Genomic DNA, 12,202 nt, shown 5'->3' with positions numbered 1-12,202 from the left:
TGTAAGATTCTCACTTTTATATGAATTTTTATAATATTCTAGAAGTTATAAACAATGTTGAAGAAACTACATATATTGGCGAAATTTTAGTTAAAAACAATTACTATGAAAGTAAAAGAAGTTGTTCAATAATTCATCATTATAGAATCTTCAAAAGCTGAAGGAAGAAAAACCGAACAAGAGACAGATCCGGGTAATTATTTCATATCTACGTTACATTTCCAATGAATGAATAACTCAACCAGACAAACGAGGAAGTTTTAACTTTTCAACATGTAAAAGAAAAAGTTACACTATCAACTCATCCAAAAGATAAATACATATACTTTTACATTAATAAGAGAAATTAGTTATGAAATAATGCTTCACAAGCTACACAAATAAATTAGGAAAAAATAAGGAACTAATCACCAGCTGATATGACTCAAGTTTCATGCTTGTGGCTTACAAGGGGAAGGCAGGACAACCTTCTTGTCCTTGTTGTCCTCCATCTATCCCAGTCTAATAATTTAACTTGCTTGAGCTCAAATTTTTATTTCACCAACTCAATTGAAGTGACTAATGCTTAAGTAGATATAAAACATAAAATTAAAGAGAGGTAACTTATAAAATAGCAAAGCTTTGAACTTTATTAATGAATAAGTAAATCCGGTAAAGGAAAACTATGACGTAGTAAAGTTAAAAAAAGTTCTTCTTTAAGGTAAGTGATATAAATTTGGAAGAATAGTGTCACGATATTAACTAGAAGAATAGACTATTTAACCAGATGTTTGTTCATATCCAAATGAACAGTTCTGAAGAAACACCTTTATGTGGATCTATCATTGAGTATCATTTGCTTGGTAGGTATAACCTTACTTTTGGCTAATTATAGAAGGCGGAATAGACCGAAACCTCCCTAAACTTTTATTAAGTACATAACTGAACGTTACATCGGCCTAATTACCCTCGAACTATAATATCTCACTTTGTTTATATAAAATAAACCAGTGTAAAAATAAATTCATAAAATACATTAAAATCTTAATTCTGTATAAATACAATTTCATCAAAGTAATAATATTAGAAATTTTATATAAAAACTTAATTTTGATATAACAATTTAAATATATCAAAAGGAGATTGAGACACAATGTTTTATCTTTACAATTAATCCAATGTTTTTGCTTTCAGGGATCGCAATCTCAACTGTGCATTACTATTGTCTACTGACTATAACAGCATCTACTCGGAGGGGTGTAACAAATTGCGGTGAAAAAGACAAATGCCATTTGCCTCCATCCAGACGCACACATCATGAACAACAAGCTTTCGGGGGAAACGGAAACAACAATCAGCACTGGATAACATTACATCCGAGCATAATTAAATTCTAGGAATGAAACTATAAAAGTTTGAAACGCCTGAGTTACTGTTTGTCGAACCAGAACTTATATCAGCTTCAACACAGGCATGAATTGTTTCAAGGTAAATATCATTTATAGAGCTCTTCCATGGTATCTTTCAAGCGTTGAACGTCAGCACCAACAACTTCAGATGTTTTCTTCCCATTTTGAAAGAAGTGTAATGTAGGCTGCATATGATGAATAGTTTCAGTTTATATAGAGGAATTGACTACCGATGATCCATGTATAACTCAATCAAGCTTTTGACGTTTTTGTTAGACAATCTTATCATGAACTTAATGTAAATCACCAGAATCATCAACTTTTATTTAATTTTGAAAACCCCATGACACTAGAGTAAGCTCTCAGTCTCTTGTGATATTTTTATCTTCTTTGATTCAAAGTATTCCCCTTTGATGAATATCACATGATCTGGAATTTCCAGGTTGAATACATTCTAGAGGAGAATACTCATGAAAAAACTAATCTTCTCTAATTGTACATGAATCTTGACTAAGATGTAAATCTCCACTCTCTCAAACCTTATATCTTTTTCACGCATTTCCGGCACTCTCCGCAACACAACGTCCTCCTTTCCATGTTTCTCCTTTCTAACATTTTCTGTTCTTGACGCATAATCAACCATCACATTCTAGTCAACATGTCCATTTGCCACAAAAACAATCTAAAAACAAACCTCAAATTTTGAAAAATGGATAAATCATCCTTGGCCCTGAGCTAATTAACTAGTGGACCTCTGGAAAGACCTGTCTAACCAAGCATTACCTGCTCTTCCCAACAGTGCATGAACCTGAATAACCAAGACATGACAAGGGGTTGACAGTGTCTAAGAGGATCATGCTCTCTAAGATGCCCTTTCTATTGTTCATAAACAAGAACATCTTATTCTGGAAAGACGTGCCTTGAATCTCTATCCCTGATTGACTTTGCACAACATCATACTACATTACTGGAAATTCCATCCCTAGAAGTTCCTACAATTTAATCATTAAAATTTCTATAGGTTTTTTCAGAGCTAATTTGAACTTAGCATCTTTCTTTTTTCTCCTTTATATGAAGGTGGTGGCCGGGCCAGCTTGCACACACTAATCAACCGGGCAGTCTGTTAGAACCCACAAGCACAGGCGTCGGATGAACCCACTCACAAGGTTAGAGTAGATGGGTTCACACCCAGTGTTATAGCTGGGATTTGAACCTAGGATCTCCAAATTGTTATTCCTACTCAATCACTCACCCATTCATTGGGAACAAACTTCATTCTGCTGTGTGTTATTTAAATGTAGAAAAGCATGCATATCTAATTCCTAGACAAATCACAAGCAGAGAGTACAACATACTTCTTGCTGAATATATCTTACCAGCACGGCTAAGTGAGAGAATAACAAGAACAAAAACTTGTCAAGTATATGTTTATGATGATGGACAAAGATTAACAGAGTTCTTTAGAAATCTTCTGATAGATATAAGTGTCATGTATATAAGATTTGTAATCAGTTATAAAGTTTAACTGCTTGATCATGATAGTCTTAAAATTGATTTAATCCTTTTGCATATTCATGTGTCTGCTTTCAGAGAAGATAAGGAGAAGAAGGAAGTTGATATTTACCACAGAGTGAATGTTCAACTTGCTCAATGCATTTCCAAGCCCCTCCTGCATGTGGAAACATGCTCAGTATACAAGTAGATAGGATTAATTGAATGCAAGTGGATTAACCACTAAATAGGAAGGCTTGGAGAACCAAAATGCACCAAGTTATAAAGAATTACAAAAATTTAATCTCTAAGGAAATTCTGAACTAAAGGCTAAAAAAATAACAATTTAAGCATCATAACATATTACCAGAAAGCATTCGAACTGGGACACGTAGCACAGACTTCATCTTTTATCAAAAGGTAAACCCATGATCTTAACAAATTAGCCATATGATGCTCTTTTTCTCAATTCTTCCTTTTTGTCAAATTTTGAATGTAAATTCATCACTTGCTAAACTCAGGTCTAAACTAAACATATTAATGGTACTTCAATTGCTATCTGCAGACAAACTCAACAATGCAAAACTGAACATACCAAACATGCTGACTTGGAAGGGATGGCAAGCTATAAGCTCCAAGATACCTCACTTAATCAAACAAAGAATACTACCAGCTGATGTTACTTAAAATGCAAGTCTTGATGTAGAAAAATGACAGGCATTATTCAGCACTTCAACGTGCCAGCATATCAAAATAAAATAAAACAAACATTTACAAGACTAGGACTTAGAGCCGATCATTTGACCACCCTAGCATTATCTTCAAGAAGCAGCTACAAATCTAGGCTGAATATATGTGCAACAGCGCTAATAACAGGTTACATCTCAGGGGGAATTGTGTGATAGAAAAAGTTCAGGTAGACATTACTTACTGCTGGCTACTAGCCTACGACTTGAATGACTTCGGTATGCTAGAGACCATCATCAAGGTAACTAAAAAACCCTAACACTCAAAGACTACCCTGGAATTCAATGTGACAAAAGCAACAACAAAAAGAGCTGTTTTTGCCAATCAAACTAGTAGTTTAGGAATTCTGCTTCAGCCGTCCAATAGAAAGGGTTTACTTCTGTTTGGTTTAGGCAGTTGACTCTTCCCACTGTCTAATGTCATTTTTTTTTTTTTTTTGATAAGGTAAATTGTATTAATCAAAAGGGAGAAAAAACTCCCATATACAAGAAGTATACCAAAAAGTAGAGAAAGATAAATGTCTAATGTCATATAATCAGGATCCATGGTTCACACAAATAAAAGAAATTAGATGTTAAACCCAAGCCATATGCAACTTAATATCAATTTCAGAAATGTCCACTCTCTATTTCACACAAATCTCCACAAGAGTTCTCTGTAATATTCCCCGGTTAGCTGAACAGCCACAATCAGGAATCAAGACCAATTTTCATCTGTGACCAGACTTCAGCATATCATACACAGACATCTAATTTTAGCATTTGCCAGAAGCAAAAAGGTGGAAATAAACTAATAGTTACGCATCAGGTACAAAAAACAGACAAATAAAAGATGTCTTACAAGTTACATCATAAAGAATCTAACATGACTATCCAATTCCTAGTATTAATGTTTCTTTTTTCATCCAATTCCAACGTCTATTTTCTCAATTTATATAACGTAAAGGAAGATTCACCAAAAGACTCAAAACCTTGGAATAGCTGTAAGAGACAAATGTATCAAAATAAAACAACATTAGATAAACAAGAATTCGAGACATACAAGGTGTCAAAGTTAGATTATCGATATCAAGCAAAATATTCAGGCGACACAGTAATTATAGTGAGACCAAATATAACTAGTTACACTGGCGGTGTGTCAAGAAAGGAAGAATACTAATTCCGCTGTTGATCAGAAATCTGAAAGGAAAGACGAAACATGTTGGGATTGAAGGGATTGACATCCAAAGTAAATTATTAAGGAATAGGGAGCACAAATACGAAACAGGTAGTAGTCAAGTAATTGAAACTACTAGAGTGCCAGGCGTCTTATGAATAAGAAGGCGGTGATGGTCTAGGCAGGGTTAGATTGGCGACGCTTCTAGGTTTCATCTATAAGATGCAAGAGGTTGGCCATGTTTGCAAGGAGCGTGCAGAGATTCCAACAGGTTAACAGCTATGATCGTAGGGGGAACAGAATTGAGTGAAAAACAGGAATGCATAGCTCAGTAATCATTTGTCAATTGGGATGCGGTCGCAAATGAGTATGCTTTTGGTTAGAGTTTTTGCTCTTGAAAATGATCTGGACAATCACGGCGTCAGCAATCTGGAGACTCAAATCTCTGTTTTGTGTTGTTATTTGGCGATCGGAGTACATTACTTTATAGATGCCCTGATGTTGTACTCTAGTATATAGACACATCTTACTGGTCTGATGTATCTTCCTTGTATATGAGCACCAATTTGGTGCGTCATTTAAATATATAATTTCAACTTATCCCAGAAAATGAAAGGAAGAAGAACTGCCACCTATCAATACCCAAAAAGAGAGGTTTCCATGACGCATTAACAGGGGTTCTGAAAGGAATCTAAGAGACATTACAACAGGAAGACATTTCTTTACCTTGTCAATGTCAACTTTATATGTTGTCACATGAGGGTATTTCTCACTCAATTGGCCAATTACTGGAGATAACAGCCTGCCTGAAAAAGGAATGGAGCATAAAAATAATCACTAATGGCACCCAGGAGATGATTCATTAGTAAAATTATTTACTTATAAAAGAAAAAGCTAATTGAAAAGCAAGACAATGTCCTTTTCATTGCTTTGGCATGATGTACATGAGAGATCTTCAAGAAAACGCAAAATGAAGTGATAGAAATCTATGCAGGCATTTCATCGATGACATTATGCAGTGATAAAAGGAATATTAACACAAATAAATGCATCAATAGAAAGGAATAACAATCTTACAGGGCCCGCACCAGACAGCAGTAAAGTAGAATATTGCAGGCAAAGATTCATCTGCAACATATGAACAGATATTGAGCAAGTGTGGGTGCCATAATTCATAACATACACAAAATTAAACAGGTATATTGTTGAGCCTAATCACATGGAAATACCTTGTACTTTGCGAAGTGAAGTATTGAACTGTTCTTCAGACTCAATTGAGACAATATTCGATGGACCTGTAATTAACCAGCTCCAGAATGGTCAACAAGCAGCAAGGGCATCAGTGTCACATAGAAAATCTTCCCATATGTAATAGAAGAAAAAAAGTTAGCAAAAAGCAAACTCTTAACGGAATTCTTTCTTCCCCTTTTGAACTTTTATATGTTTTTGGAGGGGGTTGGACGGTTCAAACAAGACCATTATCATCCGGTACCGAAAATATCAAGTTCTCCTTGGGTACAAAATGACACATTCAAGAGGCTTGAAAGACTCGTAGCATCAGTAACTGAGGATCCTCACTCATGAAATCCACACATACTACACCTGTTACTCTACAATAAAAGGTACACCCTTACATCTGCTCAGTCCTCTTGAAACATAGATTGTATTTACAAGTACCAAATAATCGGCTGACAACTTTAGCTCCTCCCTGTGAACCTAAACTTCAGGTGACTGTTAAATGCTTATCCTGACTGCAGACATTACAACTATATTTTCTGAATACAATTGGTCATAATCCAAGCAACGTATACTAGAAAACTTTTACACGAACATAGTGTGAGCCATTCTAAGCTAAGCATGTAGCTCTCTATTAATAACTGTAGATACAACTTCAATTCCTTAACAGGATACATACACAATCTACAGTGTCCTTAATTGACAAGGTTTGTTGCTATATGACCTACAGCATCCTTCAGGCTCTTGGTATTTACAGGGCAACATTTTCAGCACTTCGAGGGGTAGGTAATTCAGTGAAACAATCAGTCACGAGTCCCATATGTTTGGAGCTGTTTTCTCTTTCAGCTCTTTCTTTTTTAAATGTAGTTGCAGCAGATAGTGTTTTTTTAATAAGATAAGAAATTGCAGCAGATAGGTGATTGAACATCTAAACGGAAAATCTTTTGACTTTTCAGACATTCAATAATTGAAGATCAAAAAGTGTTGGACCAATATTTCTCCAATTTGTCATAGCCAACTCTGTCCTGCGAAATCATCAACCTTTTTTCGGGATAACCAAGAAGTTAGTCGTCTCCCCTTCTCTGCTTAAATACAAAACTTGGTTCACAGCAAGATTCAAACTCCTGAGGTACCTCTACCACAAATCAGTTGTTGTACTAACACTAACTAGATTTTGCATATTTCGCGCTAACCACCTGATAACCTAAAAACCACTAGATTTTCAAACTAAATGCAATTGGACTAGTTTTCTGATTTTAGCATACAAATATAGACTTTTCAGTATTCAAAACTAAAATGCCACGAGGCTATCATATGTAGCTAACAAACCTGAGGAAGCTGGACTGGAGAAGTTTCTAGAATGATTGAGAACGTGATGAGACTGCAAATCAGGGATGAGGTTTGCCGTAATTTGGAATCCAGGAAGTAGATTGGGCTTCTCCAATAGAGTTAGGGTAGAGTAGGAGACGGTGGCGGCTGATGACACCATTAATGTTTGCCCCAATTCAGAAGAGCGTCCTCCTGATGCTATGAAAGATGGTCTGCAACCAATTAAACGCCGTAGTATCACTGATATTCCTCTCATCTTTTCTCTCTTTCGAAGAAGAGACTGATTGTGGTGCTCGCTCGTTGAAATCTTGAGAAAGGGTTTTAGTTTTTCGTTTCTTTACTCAGGGTTTTCGAACTTTTTTAGGATGAGTTCGGCAGAAGTAACAAGATGAGGAATGAAATGGTGAGGAATAGAAAAATATGGGGTCAATTGCGAAAACAATTTTCTTCTGGAGCTGATCCAGCGGCCTAAACTCGTTTTGTAAAGCTTTTCTTTCGGGGATTTTTCATAATTACTAGTGAAATGAAAAAATATTCCAAATCTACAACTATTAATTAAATAATATACCTCACGGTAGTTCCCTATTAATTAGGAAATTGATTCAAAATATATGAAATTAAAACAAACACCTAAAAATAAGGGGTATCCTTATTTAGGGTAACATGAAGGAAATCAATATCAAATGCAGTCAAATATTTCCTCATTTGCTACCTTTTCAAGATATAGTTCTACGTAAGGAACTCATTTTGGTTCCGGGAATATTAGGGAAAATTTGTTTGAAGAATGAAAAAGTAGTATTTGCATTTCAACTCCAGTATCTCCTTCTCCTTGATAGGGTATATTTATATTATATACGTATATGTCATTAATATATGTTTTACATTTGAAGTAAATATATCACATAATCTATTTACATACGTGTAGTATACATAATATATATATATATATATATATATATATAATTTATATTAGCATCAATATATAACATTTATTCATTATATTCGTATACCAAATATATATTATCAGTATAATATAACTATATATAAATATATAGTATACTATAACTACAGTACATGTAAATATATTATATGTATATGTCATTAATATATGTTTTACATTTGAAGTAAATATATCACATAAACTATTTACATACGTGTAGTATATATAATTTATATTAGCATCAATATATAATATTTATTCATTATATTCGTATACCAAATATATATTATTAGTATAATATAACTATATATAAATATATAGTATACTATAACTACAGTACATATAAATATATTATGTGTATTTATATACTATATATAAATAAGGTAATAGAAGCAATATCATTCATTGAAAGACAATTTAATATTTTAGAATAACGGAGATGGAGAGTTGAAGAATAAATTTATATTCATCCTCCGCCAGTGAACTTAAACGAAGCATAGGGAAGTTAAGTCCTAAATTTTTTTACTCCATGGATGGAAAAGATCAAGAAAATAATTGAAACTATCACTATTGGAAGTAAATGAAAAATCAAATTTAAATGCACAAGTTTGGACTATATTCGATAGCGCTCACAAGAATGAAGCCCCCATCGGCAAGCTCTAAAAAAACCTTGAAATCCCAACTGAAGGGATTGTTGGCAGCAACACCACGTCGGTATTAATTGGATTCAACCATGAAGTAAATAGTGAATGAAATAGAAAATTTAATAAATTTGAAATAAAAGAAATCCCTAATTTTATGTTAAGTCGGGTTACTTTTAGGAGAATCTTAGATGATTATGCATTTAGGATTCTCATAATTGTAACATAATCCCTATTTTCACGTTTTAAAATGAGATATTTAAGGAATAGAAAAATGATAGTATATAATAAGAAGTTGTATAAATTGTATATACTGTAATTATTTTAAGATAGTTGTAACTTTTATAAATAACTCTTCAAAACGTTATTTGGGGTAAATTTCTCTCTGACGAACTAAGAGCCAGTTTGGCCAAGCTTCTATGAGGCCAAAAGTATTTTTTTCTCCCAAAAGAGTACTTTTTAAAAAATTTAAGTTGTTTAGCCAATACAGAAAAGTACTTTTTGCCAGCAGCAGAAGCAGTTTTTCTGCTTTTGGGAAGAAGCAGAAAATTATAGCTTCTTCCAAGAAGCAGAAGCAGAAGCATAAGTAGAAAATTAATTTATTCAAGACCAAAATATCCTCGTCATAAATTTATATTTTTCAAATTATCCCTTACTAATTTAAGTTTTTTCTTTTCATTTATGTTTCTAGTTTTTACCATCCTATTAAAATTAAAGATATCATATATATGAATCATATTGTAACTTTTCAAAAAATTTATTGACTTTTCTTGTTTTTGATCTTTTCTTTGGATAATGTCTCGTAACTTTCCAAATTATCTTCTTCTTTTTTCACACTAAAGCAAATTATCTGCATCTTCTTTGGATTATCAATTCTCTTCCTACAGATAATTATTTATAATTTCTTCTATTATATGTTAATTAGTTCCCGAATCTTTAAAATAGTTATCAAATCTGATTTGTAAAAATGACCTACAAATAGGTAATAAATTTACAATTGCATTGCATAATCTATCTATATATTATTAAAAAAAGAGGAAAATGCATCCATATTTAGTCAAGTGGCAGCCTCACAATAGGCCACTTGGCATTTTAGGACAAAGTGGTAAGGTTAGGTAATAATTATTTTCTTTCTGAATTTAATTTTTTTTAAAAATAAATTATACGTTATGTGTTGTTAATAATTAGTTACTCTTTTTGAATTAGAATTTAAACATACTTAATTATTTCTTTAACGCTTTTTTTTATATATTTAAAATTATTTTTATTTTACGTTCAACGCCATCTTTCAGGTTTGACACTCAAAATTATCTAGCTACAACTACATGGCTATACATAATTTAATCCGACAACATTCTTCTACCAATAAAGAATTCAACTATTATGCTAATGAAGACATTACTGAAGAGATTGATGAAGGAGATCAGCCTTCTCATATTCCTTTAGAAATGCGAGGCAAGTCTTCTACTAATATGGAAGCATTATGTGATAGAAGTAGAGATGAAATTGTTGAGAAGTATAATCATGTGTGGGTGACTTTACTTATTATTTCATGATGGATTATCAATATATAGTAATTTGTGGATAGACTTCTAATTTATACTGAATGATGTTATTTTAATTACTCAAACCATCATATAAAAATAAGTAATTATACTAGAAAATATCATATACTTTAATACAACTATATATATAAAATTGATTTAATCTTTAATATGTTTGTTTACTTTATGTTTATATTTTAATTAAATAAACAAAAAAGTCTCTTACGATAAATATTTAAGTTTATATTTATATTTAAAAGAATTATACGACCTTGATACTATCCTTTTTGGTAATTTGACACTCAAAAGCACTTTTTGAATTGATTGGTCAAACACAAATTATTTACCAAATGTACTTTTAAAAAAAGTACTTCTGAAAAAAAAGTACTTTTCAAAATAAGCAGATTTTGGCAGCTTGGCCAAACGGGCTCTAAGGGTGGCAAACGTGCACGTTGACTCGGATATGGGAGGGTCAAAATTAATAATGCAAAAATGGATAAAATATTTGATCTGTCCATATTTAATATGGATAGAACATAAACTAACTTGTGGATAATATGGATGCTCATATTATTCATACCTTCTTGAATACGATCACCTTTGGGAGAATTTCAAGTCTCTCAAATTTGAGAAACCCCCAATTTGAGTCTTTACAAATGTAAAATTAAACTCAATGGTTATTCATTAAGTATTCATCTGTTAAATGGATATTATAAAATTTATTCATATTTTATCCGTTTTCAAAAAGTTCATTAGCCAACCTATTTTTTAGTATAGATGAATAATTATTTTTATAAACCATTTTGCCGCCACTCTGACCAACTAAACGAGCTATCAATGGAAAGGAATGACGCAGCGGTACAAAACACCTGGCTAGCTAGTACCATAGTCTTTTTATGGGTATCTACCCTAGCAAGTAACGAGACATAATTCTGATTGATGAGTCACGAGCCGGTGTTAACGAGAGACTAGAAGTTTGGAGACAGACTCTTGAGTCTAAAGGTTTCAAGCTGAGCAGAACGAAGACGGAATACCTGGAATGTAAGTTCAGCACTGAGCCGGGGGAAGTGGGCGTGAATGTGAGGCTTGAATCACAGGTTATCCCAAGTAGAGGCAGCTTCAAGTACCTTGGTTCGGTTATCTACGGGGGATGAGAGATCGATGAGGATGTTGCACACCGTATTGGGGTAGGATGGATGAAGTGGAGGTTAGCATCCGGAGTTTTGTGTGACAAGAGAGTGCCAACGACACTCAAAGGTAAGTTCTATAAAGCAGTGGTTAGACCGGCCATGATGTATGGGGATGAGTGTTGGCCTGTTAAGAACTCACATATCCAAAAGATGAAAGTAGCAGAAATGAGGATGTTGAGGTGGATGTGCGGACACACCAGGATGGACAAGATTAGAAAAGATGATATTCGAGAAAAGGTGCACGTGGCTCCCATAGATGACAGGATGCGGGAAGCGAGGCTTGGATGGTTCGGACATGTACAAAGGAGAAGCCCAGATGCTCCAGCAAGGAGGTGTGAGCGAATGGTTGTGGAGGGCACGAGAAGAGGTAGAGGGCGTCCTAAGAAGTATTGGGGAGAAGTTATCAGGCAGGATATGGCGAGGCTTCAGATTTCCGAGGACATGACACTTGATAGGAAGTTATGGAGGTCGTGTATTACGGTTGTAGGCTAGGAGGTAGCTGAGCCTTGCGTTACCTTATACTGTTGTGAGCCTAGTTTGG

The 12,202-nt window shown here is 33.8% G+C and overlaps 1 protein-coding gene across 1 annotated transcript; it reads right to left on the bottom strand.

The window, feature by feature from the left end:
• LOC109213080 (thioredoxin O2, mitochondrial-like) lies at positions 1,088–7,794 on the bottom strand. The gene is made up of 6 exons (XM_019376837.1): positions 7,347–7,794; positions 6,011–6,076; positions 5,859–5,909; positions 5,508–5,587; positions 3,013–3,057; positions 1,088–1,573 (listed from the first exon to the last, which is right to left on the bottom strand). Exons 1-6 carry the CDS (start codon positions 7,600–7,602, stop codon positions 1,475–1,477), a joined length of 597 nt encoding a protein of 198 aa, XP_019232382.1. The 5' UTR covers positions 7,603–7,794; the 3' UTR covers positions 1,088–1,474.

Source organism: Nicotiana attenuata, chromosome 2, assembly GCF_001879085.1.
Source record: "Nicotiana attenuata strain UT chromosome 2, NIATTr2, whole genome shotgun sequence".
Taxonomy (NCBI): domain Eukaryota; kingdom Viridiplantae; phylum Streptophyta; class Magnoliopsida; order Solanales; family Solanaceae; genus Nicotiana; species Nicotiana attenuata.
This window is presented reverse-complemented; position numbering and strand designations above follow the sequence as displayed.

Excerpts from the sequence above, each read along its gene's own strand:
- LOC109213080 (XM_019376837.1), bottom strand. The coding sequence starts at position 7,602 with ATGAGAGGAATATCAGTGATACTACGGCGTTTAATTGGTTGCAGACCA. Across the intron at positions 6,077-7,346 it reads CTCCAGTCCAGCTTCCTCAG|GTCCATCGAATATTGTCTCA; the intron begins GTTTGTTAGCTA and ends GGTTAATTACAG. Across the intron at positions 1,574-3,012 it reads AGTTGAACATTCACTCTGTG|CCTACATTACACTTCTTTCA; the intron begins GTAAATATCAAC and ends CATCATATGCAG.